This window comes from Chlamydotis macqueenii, chromosome 4, assembly GCF_036417535.1.
Source record: "Chlamydotis macqueenii isolate bChlMac1 chromosome 4, bChlMac1.mat, whole genome shotgun sequence".
Classification (NCBI taxonomy): domain Eukaryota; kingdom Metazoa; phylum Chordata; class Aves; order Otidiformes; family Otididae; genus Chlamydotis; species Chlamydotis macqueenii.
The window spans coordinates 4696237-4715661 of record NC_141559.1 but is presented as its reverse complement, the minus strand read 5'-3'; the positions used below and the strand labels follow the sequence as shown (position 1 = coordinate 4715661).

The following is a 19425-nucleotide window of genomic DNA, read 5'->3' as shown; positions in this document are numbered from 1 at the left end:
CTTGTGCTCTCCCTCAGTTTGTCCTTCACAATCTCCTCTGGCCACCTAGAAGTGCCCCAGTAGCCAGAGGATTCCAAAGGTCACTCTGCTCCACCAAACAGCTTTGGAAATCCGCCCACTTTCCTTCTCTGTTGTGAACTGTCTGATATCCAGCCTTTTTTGACTGATGTAAGTATGGAGGAGGAAGTTCCTTCCCTATTTCAGCAGCAGAAGTTTCTTGGAGCAATGGCCTTGCAGCCAGATTTGTGTTAAGGCAGCATCTGTGTATCCCAAACAGGAACAGGAACCTCAGTCCTAGGCAGTGTGCAAGTGTGGACCAAAGGGATCCTTCTTCCCCAAAAAAAGGCTTCCAGAGCTGAGTCACAACGATCCGTATTAACTGGGAAAGGTGATGACAGGTGTTGCAAACAAGAGATACTGTAGTACATCCGCACAATGCCGATTGCGCACCTGCAGGGTGGATTCGTTACTGGAACAACTAGGCGATTTGCAAAGCAGGTTCTGTAAACACTTCAAATTCTGCTTTCCAAACATTTTCCCTTTTCTTAAGGAGAATGTCCAGCGTGGTCATGTTTTTCACAGAGGCTGGGAATTAACTTTAGGAAGCATGACTGGTATTTACTTAGGAGAGAGTTTGCCTGAGGAACAAATAATCAACAGGCTAATCAGGGCTGAAATAAGTAGTGTCACCCTTGCTTTACCCACAACCTGCCACCTCCTGCTGCGTTTTCATGGAGAATGTGTTACAAAAATACATAGTGAAAATAGTGTTGCTCCTTTGCTGTAGGTGAAATGACAAAAGCATGTCACTAGACACGAAGAGCCTCCTAGGCTTGAGAAACCTGAGATAATCGCACAGCTTCTTCTCTAAAATGGCGTCAATCTGTTATTGGCAATGAAGTTATGTTATCTGACCTCCATGCCACCCAGACTGCTGTTTCCTGGCTTCATTCAACCTAAACCAGCTCAGACTCGCTCCCTGCCCTTGGCCTGCAAGGGATCTGCCGAAAGGGCAGGGTTCCTTCTTAGCCTCTCCCGGGGTCTGCACTAGCTCATTGCAAGCACAGCAGGAGGATGGAAGGGTAACACATTGTCTCGTAACCTTGCTAAGAACACATATGAGCCATTTGGCCATAAGAAACCTGTCCTTTCCCTCATTCCAAAAGGAAGCAGAAACTGGCTAGATAAATATCTAGCGGGATGTGTGGGAAAGAGTTGTTTCATTGCTCCACATCCTATTGTCTCTAGCCCAGTTTTCAACTTCTAGGTGGCTGCAGTGAAATGCATGGGAGGACAGCGGAGCCCTGGTGCTTTTCACATCAGCTTCCCAAAGAGTTTCATTCCCCTGCAAATAAAAGAGGCTCAGTCCTACTGCTCTCAGTCCCGAACTCCCATTAAGGCAAAAGAATGCTGAGGATTGCAGTTTTGGAATGGCGAAAGTAGATCAACGGGCACAGCTTGCAGAAGCTATTAACTAAACCGACAAGATTTGGTGTTGTAAGATCTCTCTTTTATGTTAACACATGGAAGCAGATACCAGGGAAGTGTATCTAAATATTTATTTTTTTAAAAGCAAAACTCTTAAGAAACAAGGGAAAATTTCTTAATTAGTAAACATACATAGTAATAAAAACATTAGGGAAAAAATCTTCCATTTGATTTACAGGAACATATTACAGTTATTCTGGATAAGTGATGATACCTCTACACATTAATTAGACATACGTAACTGTGAGGGCTTCTTCAGCATTTTGGAACATGAGTAGATGAAGAGAAATCATAAGGTCTCACCATGATGACATTTAAGTACTAATATTTAAAAGTGGTTTAGATCCCTCTTCATCTTAATGTTCTGCTGGACAGAAATACAAAGAGCAGAGGAAACTGCATATACACAATTCCAAAAGGAATTTGGACTTGAATAAATAAACATCCATCAACACGACAACACGGTCACTTACATAGAACTTTGTATCAATTATGACATTATGCCATACCAAAAAAAGACATCACATGTCTAAAGTTGCAAGGAGCAAAACCCAGCAGCTCCCTCAAAATGCAAAGGCAGAAGATGAGCAGTGCTGCCTATCCCAGGACTTCTGGCAGGAGACGGGAACTGGAAGCTGCTGGTGACCTCGTGCTGCTGAGTTAAGCTCTGGCTCAGCAGGCGGCACGGATTTCTCACAGTAGCTGGGAAAGCTTTTTTTTTCCAGGCACATAGTTATACGATGTGCAAAACAAAACAAAGATGTGTTTTGGGAGGCAGCAGTTCTCTTCTCTACTCAGAGCTGCTATGTAGAATAAATGTTTCTATGTGAGTTACTCAAGTCCTTACAAAGGTGTGCAGCATGCAAATACACTTCATGCTGCTGCTGAAGCCTCCTCGATGGTTTGCTGATGCTGGAGCCCAGGAAATTTTTTTTTCTGTGAAAGAATTCAGGATATTCCTTGTATCTTTTCTCCTGCACAACTCCTCAAAGTAAGGTTGTGAAGGTAGAAAATTAGTACAGCACTCAGAATTGTGCGTTACAGACCATGTCCAGATCAAAGATACATCCTACATCGTACTTGCATTATTTAAGTTAATACTATCAGATCTCATTACATTAAATAAAGTCCTCCATAAATAGGCTGAGCTCAGACACGGTGCACTTCAAGAGGAGAAGACCCGAAGCCTCAGGCTCAGCATCCTCTCCCCTCCAGCGAGTTCCTTCCTTCCTCCCCCGTCAGTTTTTCTGTGTTGAGCTGAAAGCAAAAAGCCAAGAAGTCAGAGCTCAGCCCTCCCTGCCCGCACCTGCGGGCCGCCAGCGGGATACGGCGATGCTGTGCCCGGAGACCGAGGCCGCCCGGCTCCTTCCCGGGTCTCCCCGCAGCCAGTACCTGCGGAGGAGCTTGGCGACCAGCAGCTGGACCCACGGCGCGGAGGGGCTCAGGCAGACCGTCTGTCCGCGCTTCGTCGTGGCTCTGCGGGGCGAGGGAGCGGCTAAGGCCGGGCCCGGGTGCGGGCCGGGGCCGGGGCCGGGGTGAGGGCCCGGGCCGGGCACTTACATGACCTCGGGCACGGCGCAGTGCGGGCCCTCGGCGAGCAGCTCCAGGCGGGCCAGGCGCCGCGGCGGGATCACCTCGGACACGGCCCGCACGCAGCGGCAGCGCAGCTCCCCGGCCGGCGGCGCGCCTGCGGGAGGGAGAGAGGGAGGGAGCGGGGGGAGCCCCGCCTCAGCCCCGGGCCCTGGCGCTGGGGGCGCCGGCCGCCGACGGGCCGGAGCCCCCGGCTCAGCCCGGCCGACTCCGCAGCCGCTTACCCTGGCAGAGAGCGGCGGCCAGGAGGAGGAGGAGGAGGAGGCGGAGGTGTGGGCTCATGGCTGCGGCAGCCGTCGGTGCGGCCCCCGCGGCCGTGGTGCTTTTATCTCCCGCCGGGAGCTGCCGGGGGATTTCCCGGGCGCGGAGCGGAGCGAGGGGGCTGTGTCTGGCTGGGCTCCCCACCTCCTCTGCCTTGGACCACCGCCGGTGTCGGGTGCTGAAGGAGCGGGGCAAGAAGAGGATGGGGTTGCCCCCCGCCGCGGGAGGCTCCCGGCACAGCGGCTCTTTCAGGGGCAGAGGAGGGGAAGCATGGCATTGCAGCGTCCCGAGGGTCGCTCAGGGCCTGCGTGGGACCTCGAGGAGAGTCGTCCCATTCTCTGGAAGGAGCTGAGGCTCTTTTGTGGAGGATCTCGGTTTGCTTTCTCGGTCCCGGGTGCTGAGCCGAAGGAGGGTCTGGGCTCTGCAGCCTGCCTTGCTGGCTAACCCCCTGTAACTATGCCCGCTCGTCCAGTGGGGCTTGCTCCCCTGAGCACCCCTTTCCTCACCTGCTTTTTGAAAACTGCAGGTCTTGTTTTTCCTACAACTAGGAGACACTCAAATTTCCATACCTACACTCCACTAATACAAGCCTTCTATTGCACTCCTCTGCACAGATGGGTCACTCTGTCTTCATGACTGTCAAGGCATTTGGCTAACTTTTGTTATGAAGCAGCAAAAAAGCATTTTTCTGTGAGCTTTTAAAGAAAATTAAATGCAATTTCTCTGAGCTTTATTTATTTTGTGGTTTCAGTTCAATTATGGTCAAAGCACTTTCTTTTGTAATTATTTTCAGTACGAAATACGATTTTGCATGTCCTTTTTTTTTTGCAGCTGATCCTTTTTCTCTTTTCCACAGGTACTTGTGAACATGAGCGGAGTTCAGCAAATGAGTTGTTCCTGGGTTAGGCTGCCACGTGTCTTGCCCAGACAATTCGAATGCCTCATGTATCCCTAAAGCTTCTAGGTCAGTTTTTTTTTGGTGCCAGATGTCACATTCTGCTTTGATTTATGACGTGTTTATGGCTATGCTGGTATTTTAAATTTGCAAGTATGTTCTTAGATCTCTTTCTCTCTGCAACTTTCTAATCTTTATTTACTTAACAAATATTTCTTTGTTGTAGAATATACATCTGAAACTTCAAGACCTAATGCAAAACCAGATAAAACCAGTCAGATTTCAGTGAAACATTCCTGGTTTGTGAAGAAGAGATCTGCTCATGAATCATTATTAGAACTACTTGAAACCAACCATATTACAGTGAATGTTTTGAACTGGCTTGACTTGATTTTCAGGGGAAAATTGACATTGTTTCCTTGTAAGAAAACTGTCAGCACAGAGGTACCTTCTTGCAACAGAAATATGTAGGTTATGTTTACTTTATTTTAGAGACAAGCCAAGTAATCATTGTATTATAACAACAGTAACAGAACATAACAATAATTAACTGTAGGTAAAACTATACTTGCAGGGGTGCCAAGATGGAAAGCAAAATAAGGTGATTTTTGAAATTACAAGTATCACAGTACAGTAATCCTATTAGACGATATACTGTCTGAAAACCAAACGAAGTCAGGACTCAAAACAGATAGGATGTAGCACCTGAATCAGTCCTAGCGAGAGCTTAATTAGGTGGCAGCCTCGTGGTGCACAGAGACACTCATTCCTGAGCTTTTTTGTCTACAGACCAGATAGTTCATAGGGCTGCTGGCTTAATCTCTCGAAACATCAGCCATGCAGGAACATTTTATGTCATAAGCAAATCGTGACTGCCCCATGTAATCAGGAAATATCTAATGACTAATTTGCACCCCTTTCCAATTGCAGTTTGGTAATGACGTGCTTGGAAGCTGTTGGCTTGTAGCTTGGTCTTTAAAGGAAATTACATGATCGAGACATCTCTCTGTCCTGCTGTCGTTCCTCCTCCTCCCCAATTTTACCCCTCCAGTAAAGTTTGTATCATTTGCCCAGCTCCATAAATATTGCAAAAAGGGCTACCAAGTGACATCAAGGTTTTTGGAGAGTCAGTGTTGGATGGAGGGAGAGCGAGCACCAGACTAGCACTGCCATTGAAGGAAAATCTGCAGCATAAGCTGTGTTCTCTCCACCTTGCCAGCTGCACAATCCGGATGTTCCTGCTTGCAGCCAGCGCATAGCTTGCAGTTAGCTACCTCCGGCGCTGTCTCTTGTCCAGCTGTTTAGGTGTGATTAGACCATGAAAAACGTTGGGGAAATGTCGGGTGGCTTATATGGCCTCGCGGAGAAATGAATGCAGATTTTATTTGTGTGTGTGCATTAATATGTCGGTAGGAACACCCACACTTGAGTGACCTTAAGCTATGGGAATCAGGTGCCCTGTTCCACACTTACAGACCTCTGTGTTTCCAGAACTAGTTTTCTCCTAAACATAGCCCTCACAAGCTGAACACCGAAACTGGGGCTTACGCTGTATTACCAGGAAGAAGGATTTGCCCAGCTGTAGCAAACTGAGGCAATAAACAGTTAGGATGATGCACAGATAATCCAGCGCAGGTCACTGAAGCTATCATTAGAAGCTCTGAAAAAATGTGCAGAGCAGATCTGTTGAGTCAGAAATTGTCACTCGTGCACAGTCAGATTATGAAGTGTTCTTGGACAGTACACATGAGTAAGGACAGTTTACGTGATGGTGCTGTGTTTTATGCTCGGATGAGTGTTCACAATATCTGAACTGTCAGACTCATTCCGCAGTGGTTACTGCTGAGGAAATTCCCGAAGAAGTCTCCTGGGGTCTGGAAGCGTGAGGCTGGTTTGGACACGGAGCAGCAATGTGTGAAACTCGGCAGCCAGCTCTCCGGCAGAGGCATGTGCTGAGATGAGAGCGGTAGCGAGAGAGGTTGTGACCATGCTGAGATGCAGTAGGTATTACAGAGCTTGAGCCTGCCAGTCAGTACTCGCACAAACAGGCCTGGCACAAGGGAAATAAGTATCTCCACGAGTATTTCAGAAGGCAAGACCATCTGCCTGAGCAAAGCTTTGTACCTGCAAACTTCCAGATCACCTCTAGCTACTTTCCATGTGAATCTGAGTGGCTCTCTTCAGTCCAGATGCCAGTAGCAAAAAAGCTGAGCTGTAGATGAACTACTTGGATCCTACCCTTTCCTCTGGCTCCCCTCACTGCCTTTGAAAGTAAGGAAAAGATAGGGAACAGACAGCATCACATCAGACAGAATTTAAAAAGCTGAGTTCTTCCCTGCCTGCTGCCATTCTCTCTTTCATTTTAAGATAAGTTTCTCCTGCACTAGCTGCAGGTGGTGCAGATGTGCTTCAGTTTAAATTAGTTATCATGAGTGATGGTGTCAGTATAGCTATGACAGAACTCACCACAGTGTTTGTATTTGCCTTTGTTGAAGTTACCATTGCAGTTAACCACCTCACCTGTTATGTTCTCTGGTAGGAGCTCTGAAATCCCTCGGTATCCTTAGCGTGGCCTCAGGGTTACCGGAGCATAGAAAGCTGTCCCAGCTTAGGCAGGCCCTGAGGAAATGCGTACAGAGTATTAGTAGCCACAGGACTTAATCTCCTTCATGTACCCAGTTGTTAGTTCACTAAATGCAGGAAGTGATTCTCTTGCTTTGTTGCAGGCTTTGGCTGCTTGCCTTTCCACAGCAGGTATTTGGCTTGGCATCTGTAGTGAGAACATGCATGCGCTGGCGGCAGGCCCAGAAAAGCTAAAAGACAATTACACAAGAGAGAGCATCTCTTTCAACAAGCGAGGACTTTTCCTAAGTGCACCAAAAAAAAAAGAATTTGGAGGATATGTCCGAGGTACAAGTCTTAGGTCAACTTTTAAACGTCGCCGTTTAACTGGGCAATCCCTGAAGGGTCAGGAGTGTTTCCTAACAAGTCAAGTGTTTCCTCCAGTGCTTTGATTAGGAATGGATTATGTTCTGATTTGTAAGAGAGAGCTAGAGGAATGTCAAGCCACTGCTGCCTACTAGTGTCTACGCTCAGAGAGTATATACTGCTGATATCCCCTCTCATCTTTATTGTTATGTTACCTTTACCAATACTGTGCTTCATTGTATTCCCTAGCTATGCTATTCCCTGGCACCTATGACTCCTCCTGCGCATCCAGCTCTGTAATGAGGTACAAACTTAGGATCATCTCTGCTCTCAGAGAGCCAATACTGTGGCTTTTCAGTCTCCAGGATGATTTGCTGGAGGTTGTACCCAATTTCAACATCATGCTACGATTTTCTGCAAAATGTATTTTATAACTACCAGATATTTTATTTCCTTGAATTCTTTGTGTGTTTCTCTAGTTTTGAACTGTTTCCAGTACACATTCCCTTGTAAATAATACCCGAATACATAAGAAATACAGGTGTCCCATTGTTCAGCTTGGGTTACGAAGGATCTCACCTCAGTTATGTCAACTGCGTCATGGCACGTGTTGCACATGGTTGTGTGCTTGTTTCTTTGATACCTTTTGAGATGTTAACATTTCCATTTAAAATTATCATCTGTAGCAAATGATGGTCGGTATTTGCTGAATCTTCACCTAATTTTAACATTCTGGAGTCCTTAGGTCTGCCTTTTTCTCATCAACAGAGTTAGAGGTTCTCTTTACTTGTGCTGCTCATTGGTGACAATAAGAGCATGAACAAACATACACGCTGTTAATAGCTGCAAAGGAATGTGTTTGTATTACTCAAGCATTACCTTAGCAAATATAAAGGGTTGGCTTTGATATCAGTTCATTTGGTAATAATTTCTCTGCTTTCCAGTTTGAAGTGCCAACTTACCTTTTCTCAGATAGCAATGGGATTGTAGTTACTGCCACACTGTGACCTTACTTTGTGTGACTCCTGGACATACAAGAATTACAAAAAACACATAAATTGACTTGTTGGTAGTGGACTGACTGGTTCTGGAGTTTTATACCTAACATATAAGGGCAAGAGTGGCTTCATTTTGAGAAATTGTTCAAGCGATTTGTTTTTATCCCCACTCAGAGATAAGAACCCCTAGGCTTTCTAGTGGCAGGTGTGATCCTGGATAAAGATTACAATTGGGTAACTCCTTCCACTCCCACATAGCTGTTCAGTTGATAAGGTCTTTGAGGTCATCACAACTCCTAAAAGGCATAAAGAGGTCTCCTTGGCCTTACTAGCAGCTGAAAATGCTCTGCATCTTACAAACTTCTTGCAAGTTCTTGCCCTTGGATCTGTAAAAACATCAGGAGCAACTCTTTATTTAGAAAGTAGAGTCAATCTCTTGCGGTGGGCTGTTAGGGCCTGCTTGTTCTGGCAGGATTCTGATTGCTGGGGCAGATCTTGGTTCTGTGGTTTGTGCATTAGTTCAGGTATAATTATATTGAATATATAATTGGCTGCTGCTGCTTGTCTGTCTGGCTCTAACATCTGACAGCAGGACTTACACTTTGCCTGTGCCTTGTGCCGACGTGATACAGCACATCCTGTAAGAGCTGACGATTGTTCCAGTGGTGTTAGTGAAGTCCTCCTATCCTTATACTTTAAGCCTGAAAGCAAAGATTTCCCACAACTGGGAAATGACCTGTTTCAAAATAAATACGTAAAAATTGGTTACTTCTGCAAATAGTTGGAAGTAAAGCAAATGTGTCTTAAAAAACGAACTATTCACCCAGTAAAGAACCCAAATCCAAAACAACAATAACAAAAGCCCCAAACCTGGGTTAAGCCAATTTAAATCCAACTAAGTTTTCAGGTTCAGCGGAGCTGAGTAAATTTTGAAGTCGTGCTTTGGATAGTTGTGGTCTTTAGGTTGAAGTGATGACATCAGTTGAGAAAGCAGTGACACGAGACTGGTGACCGCATGAAAATGGGAACATTTGGAATCATCACAAAATCTTTGAAGTCTTCTCTTATGACACCCACACTTTAATCCTCTCTGCTGCTTTCATTGGTTGTGTTGCAATGAAGGAAAAGTGAAAAAGTCATCCTTGATTTACACCCTGGGAGATATTAAAGCTGCCATCCCAGGGAATACTTTCTTAAAGCACTTTGAGTGCTATGTGGAAGTTCATTCTTCAGCATATTTGAACTCTAATAAAATCAATTGTTTTGTTCCTGGCAACAAAAAATGCCTGCTATTTAGTTGAAAGGAAGGAAAAAATGATATTGATAAGTTTGCTTAATGCTCAGTGAGTTATCCAAAATACTGTTTTGCTGTGAGATCAAAGTAGTTTAATTTAGATAAAGTTTGCCATTAGCATTTGAATATATGCTTGAATTTGACAAAATCATTGCTTTCTAGTGAAGTGGATCAGTTTGTTTGAATCCTAATTTTTTTCTAGTGGAGCATTGTTCCGTCAGCCTTTCCATCTGGGCAGCCCTGGCTTGTACTCGTGGTACATGTCATTTGAAACCAACTGTGCTCGGTACTTCTCACTGAAAACTCACTCTTGTAGACCTTATTGATCCAGCATTACCCATTTGCATCTTATTCTGGTTCTTTTAATCGTCATTTTAGAAAGATTAGGGTAAGTAAAATGCACTTTTTTTTTTATTTTTGGTGTGTGTTAATCTTAACTAGGAGTGGGTGAAACTGCAGTGTTCAATATAAACCAGCTACAACAATGCTCATTTTCTTTGACTCTCTTTGTTAAAATTGTGTTCACAGTGAGCAGTGCTTACGCAAATTGCCTCTCTTTTGTAGAATGACTGTCAGAAGTGAAGCACCAAACAGAGAAAGCCGAGGGGAGCGAGACAGAAGCAGGAGTTAGTGCAGCCTTGCGCACTCTGCCTCTCACAATAGGAGCCTGAGGACACAGGGACTCCACCTGCCTTAGCTTTCTGGAAAAGGAATTAACAGAAAGTGAAGAGTTTATAAAATTTTGACAACAGGAATTCAGTGAGTCAGAAAATGTGCTTTTATTGGCTTGATGACTGGTCTGCTGCTGGCGATGTCTGGCTTAGTCAGCCATGAACCATCCCGGATTGCTGTGCATTTGTTTATTGGTTATTGATGGTTCAAACATAAACCTTTCAGAGCGTCAGATTTCCTTACAAGTCACTTGCTCAAAAGACTGTGGAAACTGATGGTCTGAAGTTCTGGGGGAAGTACAGGCTATAGTTCAGATCCTTTTAATGAACGAGAATGGAGCCTGCGTGTTCGCGTAGTGGATTGTGCTTGATTTTAAGCATGCTCTTCTGCTTCCACCGGCAGTGTGCTGTCTACAGACGTCTCCCCATGTGGCACAGTGAGGTGCAAATTAAATTTTGGCTCTGGTGTTCTGCTTGCAAATATGGCAAGAACAAATGTTTGTTCTGCTTTGGCAGGAGGAAGTAAGTAAAAGTATATAGGGCACATTCAGATTTTGTTTGCACCCATCTTATGCTGGTATCATGATGTTCTGGTACTGGGTGAAGCCCAAACACAAGCTGCCCTGACTCATGGGGCATTACTGAACTGATGATGTTCAGTAAATTCTTAAAAGCAATGGCATATGCTGCTTCCTGCACCTGTGTTTCACTCTGCAGAGGCAGGTGCGTCACTCTCTGCAAGATCTGTTGAGCTTTTCCGGCAGCCACTCGAATTGTTGACATGCAGATATGAGATGTGTTTTATGAAACTGGAATCCATTAAATTGCTGAAATACGCTTGATGCTTGTTCAGCCACCTAGATCTCCAGGTCTGATGAATAATTACTTTACAGAGCCATTTGCTACCGTCCCGGCAACATAGCTTTTAGAAGGGTCAATGCCAGACCATTTTGTGAAGCAGTTAGCACAGCAGTGCTAGTTAGGCAAGGTACTGGCGCTATCGTGATTGTGCTTGTATTTGTGAATAATCCTGAGATCATAGCATTGCAGTTTGTAACTTGCTGGGAGGTTGTCCCAGGATTTTGATGCAAGGAGGTATGATTTATCCTGACGGCAAGGGGCTTTTTTTTCTGTGCAAAAAGTAACAAAAAAGTAAATAAGTTCTCAAAGCTTCTGCTGGGTGAAATTATTTGGTGGAGGAAACTTTAGACTTGGGTTTTGAGTTGTTCAAACAATACTGTTCCTAATTGTAGGCATTAGCATCTAAGTCTGATGTGACAGAAATTTGGAAAAATGGGCAATTCAAATCAGGAGCTCCTTTGGTCACTAAAACTGCTGAGTAACTATACTATTGACCACTTTCCTTTTTCAGTGAGCCACTTATAATAGTTTTGCAATAAAAGCAATTCCCAAAGAAGTCTTGCTTAACAGGCTGAGAAACCCATCAAACTGCACCTCTGGACTTCTGTGGAGACTTGGCCAGTCCTATATAGCTTCACATTTCTTCTTGTAGTGGAAATCCCCTGCTCACTGATTGTTCTTCTGGGGCAAATGACTTTTTTTTTTTCTTTAAATTGTGCTGCCTCTAACCAGTGATTTAGATCCAGTGATTTCTAGATTAAATGAAAATTTACTGTCCCCCACTGTTTTAAGGGGAAGATCAATTTTCCCGACTCCTCCTTAATTTCTGCTCCATTCTGAACTGGCAAGTCTGCGGCTAGCATTCCCCTCGCAGCAGAAGTGTAATGTTTGCTGTTCCAAAAAGAATGTTTTCATCATCATTTCTTGCAGTTCTCTTTGGAAAACTTCCAGCCGCTGTTTTAGAACATCATCTCTTATTTTGAACCTTCTCCATTTCTTGGATTTTATAGTCTCACTTTCTTTTGATTTTAATTCCTTTTGTCTGTTTTCTTCCAGCCCCCTCCACACCCACCCATTCCCACCAGCTCCTTCAGTTATTTCCTCTTGTTCCTCCAGGAATGCTAGCTGACAATGTATCTTCTTTGCAAACTGATTCTACTTCTCATACCAGTGTCACCCTTTCTTGTCATTGGTGATTAATAAAAATTTGGGGGTCTGAAGTACTTTTTCAGTCAGTGGAAAAGGTGTATTGATGGAATTAGATATTTTTTCATGTAACCCCGGGTATTTATTATAATGGACAAAGCATTCCTTTCTTACGGAGCCAAATGCCAGATGTCATTTTCCCTCTTCAAATTCCTTTTGTCCAGGATCTGGCAAAACCCTTGTCTTGGTGTTTTTTTCTACTGCACTAATTGCCCCTGTACTGGGCTCTTTTGTTTGCAAGGTTCTTGTGTGCTTGCCCGCCTGTTGTCTCTGCCTGGTTTCTCCTTGTGCTCCCTTTCTCCCACTGATGGCCAGCCAGGCAGGAAGGGTTTGTGCAAAGCCGAGTTTTGAGCTGGCTCCCATGGCTGTTTGTCCACAAAGCTGTGCTCAGCCTGCGGAGCAGGGAGCCTGTCCTCACCGGGGCGTGGTGGTGGCGTGCATCGTCCATTGCGCAACTTCAACAGAACACTGGCAAGGCTCTTGCTGTGTCACAGGAGGACTGTACAGGCCTGAAACAACTTTTTTTTTTTTTTTTATCTTAATGCTCTGACCTTAATCTAAACGACAGAGCAGTTCTTTGAGGCCTCTCTTTCAGCCTTTTTGATGGTATTTTTTGGGTCTTTCTGTGTTCTTGTGTCCTATATTTGGATAACAAAATGTGAGAGACAGTAATCACCCAGTTACCTACATAATTACACCTTGAGCCCTGTATACTCTGGAGGTATTAGTATTTCCCACGCTGGACCTGGAGACGTGACTGTTGAACTCCAGTTAGTTTGCCTCTGAGGGAGGATGATCAATGTCCTGCTGTCACCACGTATTGCTGGCTCTTATCCGTGCGTTTTCTTTAATAGGCATGAGTTTCTTGCCGGTGAGGAAAAGCAGTTAAACCAAACCAAAACCCCTGAATGTCTCCAGCCAAACGTTTGTTTACCAACACCCTCCATGTCAGCAGGCGATGTCTGAGAGCTTTCCTGCATTGCATCAAAGACACAGTAACAGCAACGCTATTGGGGTGCAGAGGGACTGGCAGAGAGTCGTCAGCAGAGCGTTCAGTGCAGAGTGGAACGGTAAGCTACTGAGTGGAAGGGCTATGTGTTGTTTAAGCTACCGTGGCACATTGTCGTGTCTTCTACAGGCTGGCCTCTCATCAGTTGTACAGTTCATTTTTCCATATACACCGAGTTTGAAACTAGCAACTATTTGTTCTATGTGGTCTCCCCTGCACAATTATTCAGAGAAAGGTAACTAAATGCTAGTGAGGGCTCTTCCCTGGGACTTGTGTCGCTTGTGTTTATTCTTTCTCTATTTCACCGATATTTTACTTGAAAGTCAGATTCAGTTCTTTTTCCTGAATGACATCGGGGGACTTAGAGAAATAACTTCCAAATAGGAAATGTTTTTCAGATTTCATTTCCTGGAGACCTGATAATAAAAGATTCCCATAACGTATGGCAAATAAAAAGCTGCCTGCCTCTGCAGAAGTAAGAGCAAGAAGTGGTCAGCTTCCCTGCTTAGTCAATTCCAGTTGGAGGAATGGCCCAGAAACTAACTTCTTAGCTGCAAAATCTTCACAATTTTTTCTTACTACATACTGGGTAGATGCTGAGACACTTGTGAAACCTGAAGCAAACAGATATATTCCCTCAAATTTGTATCTCTAAGATACTGTCAGCTGCCAGTGAGCTCTGGCTTGCTAGGAAGGGTTCACCTATGCTCCTGTTTATGAACAGCTAAGTTCACAGTTGGAAAACTGTAAGTGCTACTTAAACAAATAATCGATGCACACAAACAAACATAGCTGCCAAACCCTTAGCAGCGTGCCATCTGGAGCAGTATCCTGAAGAGAAGTTACAATAAATCCTATGATATTTCAGAAGGACAGTACAAGTTACAATAAATCCTACGATATTTCAGAAGAACAGTACAAGTTACAATAAATCCTATGATATTTCAGAAGGACAGTGACAACTGCAGCTAATGGAATTTTCTGACAAACAAACTCAATGAACACATGGTTTAGATATTCCTTTCTCAGTAGGCAAAAATTAGATGCAGATGGTGTTCGACGTGGACTAAAACCTCTCTACTGTGTCGTAGAGTACTAAAACAATTTGGCTTATCTTCTTCGTTCCAGATGCAAAACATAACTGAGTGCGCTCACAAGATCTTTAGTGATCACAAATATTCCGCTTTTAAATAGGTACACAGAATCTGTATTTCTGTATTTCCTTGTATCACGTTTGATCTCTAGCAATGCTGCTGAATAATGTTTCACTTACAATCTTTTCACCCCGTATGACCTCAGAAAAACAAATGATCAGTTTTTAAAAAGTTGTTTTTCTGTTTTCAAAATGCCTTCCTTCTGGAGTTCTAAACTTACATGGTTACTTATAAAACTACTTCAACGTTTGAGGGTTTTTAATCAAGTATATGGGCCAGATCTGTAGAAATCCTCATGCTCATTAGAGCCCTTTGCAGGTTATGTAAGTTGTTCGGGAGTCAGTTCTCACATGTTCTTTCTGTGACATTTGTAGGGCTAACCACAGCAGTTATGAGAAGCATTGGCACAGCAGGTGTAAAGAGGAATTCAGCCCCGGTCTTAAGAAGCATTAAGGATGGAAACGTCCCAGAACACGCTTGTTTCATGTAGGGAAGTGCATACTTGGAGGCTAGTCCTGCATGGAAGCAGGACTAATGTCTGTGGATTAAATAAATCAAGCAAGTCCTGCTCAGGACTAATGTCTGTGGATTAAATAAATCAAGCAAGTCCTGCTCAGAAGGTAAGTTTCTTTTTGTTTGAAAATAAATATACCAGAGACACAGATCATCCAAGGTACTTAAATATCTACTTCCTACCTACATAAGGGGACTAGATGTCTTGACAGACTTTGGACAGTGAATCAAAACTGAGCTGCTGGATCTGTTCGGCAATCTAGCCTGTGAAAAATGTTCCCACCCTCAAAGTACGAACGCTGGATCCACTTGTCAGGCTACTCCTGAGGTAGCACAGCGTTCAGCCTGACATGCTGGTATGAGATACTTTATTTCTGGTTTATGGTTATACGATGGCCGTCAGGGATTCCTGATGCAGAAGGCAAATATCCCATCTATGTGTGAATGGCTGCAGCTGGTAGGAGCCTCAGGAGTAGCGGAAATACCCACTTGTACAAAACAGTAGTGGATGGCTGTTACTAAGTTAATGTATTGTGGTCATTTTGCCCAACAAGAGCCCAGAGTTGCCCTATTTCCTTTGAGAGTATATAACAGAACAATACTTTTAGCATTCAAAGCAAGAGGAAGGGAGAGTGCCCTTCAGAGCCAAACCCACCACATTTACCATGAAAACATCAGCCACAAGCATACGTGCAGTATGCCAAATGCTCAGTAGCGCAGATTAGAACTGAACAGAACAGTGCAGTTGAGTGCATTGAGCATATATGCTGGGCTCATTATGGTTAGGGTGTTTACTGAGTAATGCCTCAGCTACCTTGAGCAAATAAATGGCTCAGTTTTTATAGTTTTCCCAGAAATGGGATGGGGTTTAAGTAGCTGCTGTTTCTAAACCTTTATTTGCTGTCCCACAGGGAAGGTATTTGCACTGTGGTAGAATTTATATTTCTGTTGCTGTTTCATTCAAAGCCAGTTACTGTGGTATGCTAAGTCTTTGTTCTTATAGAAACCTACCGAATGCCTCGCAAGGAGTCTAGAATCTGTTAATATATGGCTATCAGTAAAAATAAAATGAAGCTAAATGCAAAGGTACAAGGATTGCATATAGCTTTTGCATTGACAGTTCAGATCATCACAGGGTATCATCATGCACCAAACTCAAGCTACTTGATGCTGTAGTTAAATGCTATAGCTCAAATCCTTCTTATCTGAGCAAGCCTCAGTGATCTCGAATGCAAATGTGAGAGTGAGTGGTGAAGAAAAGGTAAATGACCCCAACCTGATCTGGTTGGGGATGTCCCTGCTCCTGGCAGGGGGGTTGGACTGGATGACCTTTGAAGGTCCCTTCCAACTCTAACCATTCTATGATTCTCTGATTCTGTGACCTCCTGATCTAGCAGGAGCAAAGCAGCTTTTTGGCTTTTCTGGGCACATGAGGAACAGTGTGTCTTGTGGCCTATGTTGTGGGTCTGGTATTGTTTGCAGGCTGCTTTGGTGGGAATCAGAAACCTCCTACAGTGCAGTGGTTGAAATCAGTTGGAATTAAGTATGTAGCATGTAGTTCAGTTGCCCTTCAAGTGCTGGGCAAAAAGTTCCCCTAAATATGTACCTGCATCTTTAATAGCAGGGGGCAGCTGTATTGGGGTTGGGTGGCATTGTTATAGTACTTCCTGATTCATTGTGTCTTAACTGAACTGAAGAATATCTGTTGTCTTAAGCTGTCAGAGACCCTAAAGATCAGCGTAAAACAGGAAAGAATTCATGTAGGCAAACATGTTTTCTTACTCAGATGAAATACTTGGCATTCAGAAATACTTGGAAGGTGGCCATTTAATTTACAGCCTTTCTTAAAAGCAGAAGATGCAAGATTTCCAACACTGCAGCTTAGAGGACATTTTTGTTTGGAGGGCCACACAGCAGACTTCATAGCAGTCATATCTGATTGTTAATACTGTAAAAGGAAGCAAACTGCATCAGTGAGTCACGTTGTTTTAGAGACTAAGCCTATGTGCTCAAAAGTAGTCATTACATTTCCACAGAAGAACATTGTTGGGCTTAGATTCCCATCAGTGAGGCTGAAATGTTGATCTGAAGTTACTTCCTGCATTTCAGTATAGATGGAAAGAGTTGTTTGTCAGCAACAGACAGAATTCATAGCTCTTAAGAGCTAGAATAACAATTTGCTAGCAGCAGGACATGTGAATTGGTGTGAGAGGTTGGGTTTTTTGCTGTTTGTGTCCCTGTAGATAAAGGGGCAGCCTGTAAAAGCCCAAGCTGAGGTCAGTGCTGGAGTTAGTGGCACTGCTGTGTCACACCCATAGTGACATTGGACTGATACCACAGGAATTAATTTTGCTCGATTTTGAGCGTCTCCAGAAATTTTGATCAAATGCTGTTACATGTATCATACTTCATCTTGATTTCTTGACACTTAATAAAAGTTCTGTTTGACTGGACAAAAACCTTTATGTATTTTGTTATCCGAGAAAGCACCGTTAAGCAGGTGCTGTTAGGCGCTAGCACTAGAAGTGATCCTATACAAATCTCATGCAGGCCGGTCTCCTAGTTCTTGCATCTCTGATGGGACTTTTAGGTTTCCTTCGTAAATTGCACTGGATTCTGATGTACACCAGGAAATGTAAGAATGGCCGTTGAGGATCAGAGTAAGGGTCCATCGAAGTTAGTACAGATTCACTGAAGCTGGTATTTTATTCCTGAGCTGGGGATGCCTTGGAAAAGAGTAGATGCCTTGGAAAAAAAGGAAAAGAAGAGGACAAGCATTTGAGACTACTTGTCTAAAATATTCTCACACTCACACAGTTTTAGAGCAGGGATTTCCCAACCTGGATGGCATTTCTGTGCATCTAGGTGTCCTCAGTGGAATTTCTCCTGTGTTCTTGTTGAATCTTGTCTTCAATCTTCATAGACTTTTAAATACACAAAATCCGTTGGCAAGAAGTTCCCCAGGTCAAGTATTTGTCGCATGAAGAACCACCTCTTGCTCTTTGTCTGAACTTTGCTTCCTTTAGCTTTACATGATGGCCCTGTTCTCGTATTAGAAGAATATTCTCATATTGACAAAACTTGGACTGTTTCTTTAAATATATGCCAGGAGTTCAGAGTAAGTACTGAGCAGGGCAGGTAGCTTTCTCAATGAGTGGAGGCTGTTGAAACTGAAAATAATTTGTCGGGATTTTTGTGACTGCCTATTTGTACAAACATACCCTTGGGTTTTTACAGGTAGGTCATGGGGCATTTGTGGAGAGCTAATCTGGTTTTAGTCATAAGGACTGGAATAATTTCCTCACTTACGGACACAGCTCCTGGTATCAGGAAGAGCCAGGGCAGCAGCAATGCCATTCATGATTAGATAAGAGATTTCAGTCTATGTAGGCGTCGCTTGTTCTGGAGCGTTATGGCCATCTGGGAAGTGTAATTCATCCTCTTTAGATATTGCACCCTCAGAATTTGTGTTTCATGTTCAGTGTTTGGTTATGTCATTAAAAATTCCTAAATGTTGCAAAAGAGACAATTTTCCTGCAAGCAGCGCGTCACTCTGGACTGTATCACACTAGGAGCTTTGCTAAGGACAGACGTGTAACCACACATAAGGTAGGCACACATTTATAGAAAAAAATCCTTTTAAATTGTATCAGCAACGTAATTTCACTGACTGATTTCTGTAGCTTATTTTCTTGGATGCTCTATTTCCATATCCTTGCTTGCCATTTTGTATTCTCAGCACGTTAGCAGGTAACATGTTTTAAGAGCACATTTTCGCTTTTTGTGGAACATGTAGTTCAAATGGAAATGCCAGAACTGTATTTTAAACCCAGTGTTGTACATGTGAACATAAAGAAAATTTCTACTTTTTCTTTGTACCTATGGGAAAAAGCAAGTTCATCGGGCCACTTTGTTTCAAGCATATTGCAAGGGAAGAGCGGCCTACCTAAAACTTGGAAATGAGTCTCTCTCCCTGTTTTGACTGCTCTCCCTTCCTTATCAAGAGTAATTTCTTGTCAGCCCAGGTGGTTTGAATGAAGAGAAGCATCTCAGATGTCTCTGTGTGGAAATGGATTTGGGCTGTTCTTTTTAAAACTGCCCAAGGATTTAGATACTTTGTTGTCCCAATGGGTTTGGGTTGGGTGGTTTTTTTTTTTGTTTTAATTCACATAGATTTTGTGGAGTTTTAGTTAGTGGAAGAGCCCAAGCTGAACACCAGTGGAGGCTGAAATCTGAAGTGCTGTAGATGCTGAGGAGGATTTCACCCTAAGTGTCTCTGTATGGGAAGCAACACTGCAACAGCTCTGTCCCACGTCCAAGAGTGGGTGGTAGCAGGTGATGTTCTGCTCTTTGGTCCTTTCCCGTGCTTTGTATATTTTGCTTCTCCTTGGCTTCTGTGAAAGCCTGACCAAAGGCAGAACATGAGGCACACATCCGTTGCATGGGTACTCGTTAAGTGTCTCCGACTGTAACAGCTGGCACTGCTTTCCAGAGTACCTACAGATAGGGACTGGCTTTCAGTTAGAAGACTTCTCCTTTTGACCGTGGCATTAGTTG

At 43.8% G+C, this 19425-nt stretch overlaps 2 protein-coding genes and 1 long non-coding RNA gene across 5 annotated transcripts in view; 2 read left to right on the top strand and 1 right to left on the bottom strand.

Moving 5' to 3' along the window:
- Positions 1-1542: 1542 nt before the first annotated feature.
- LOC147600779 (growth-regulated alpha protein-like) lies at positions 1543-3555 on the bottom strand. The gene is made up of 4 exons (XM_086746904.1): positions 3303-3555; positions 3049-3175; positions 2881-2964; positions 1543-2745 (listed from the first exon to the last, which is right to left on the bottom strand). The coding sequence occupies exons 1-4, from the start codon at positions 3358-3360 to the stop codon at positions 2727-2729; spliced, it is 288 nt and encodes a 95-aa protein (XP_086603030.1). The 5' UTR covers positions 3361-3555; the 3' UTR covers positions 1543-2726.
- On the top strand, positions 3250-14921 carry LOC147600778 (uncharacterized). Of its 2 annotated transcripts, XR_015258446.1 has the most exons (5): positions 3250-3348; positions 4196-4303; positions 4461-4932; positions 13054-13262; positions 14730-14921. It is a non-coding gene; the product is annotated as an uncharacterized LOC147600778 (long non-coding RNA). The 2 variants fall into 2 exon arrangements; XR_015258447.1 differs by lacking the exon at positions 4461-4932 and having other exon boundaries at positions 13047-13262.
- An 11-nt stretch (positions 14922-14932) lies between these two features.
- RASSF6 (Ras association domain family member 6) overlaps positions 14933-19425 on the top strand; it is a 67402-nt gene continuing 62909 nt past the window's right edge. Inside the window, exon 1 of one of the 2 annotated variants that reach the window (XM_086746901.1) lies at positions 14933-14975. The gene's annotated coding sequence lies outside the window, so the exon portion shown is untranslated. The remainder of the gene's footprint in view (positions 14976-19425) is intronic. The other variant, XM_086746903.1, reaches the window with a different exon arrangement.

Coding starts and splice junctions, on each gene's coding strand:
- LOC147600779 (XM_086746904.1), bottom strand. CDS start 3,360: ATGAGCCCACACCTCCGCCTCCTCCTCCTCCTCCTCCTGGCCGCCGCT. Junction 3,176..3,302: donor GGCCGCCGCTCTCTGCCAGG/GTAAGCGGCTGC, acceptor TCCCTCCCGCAG/GCGCGCCGCCGGCCGGGGAG. Junction 2,965..3,048: donor TGCGCCGTGCCCGAGGTCAT/GTAAGTGCCCGG, acceptor CTCGCCCCGCAG/AGCCACGACGAAGCGCGGAC.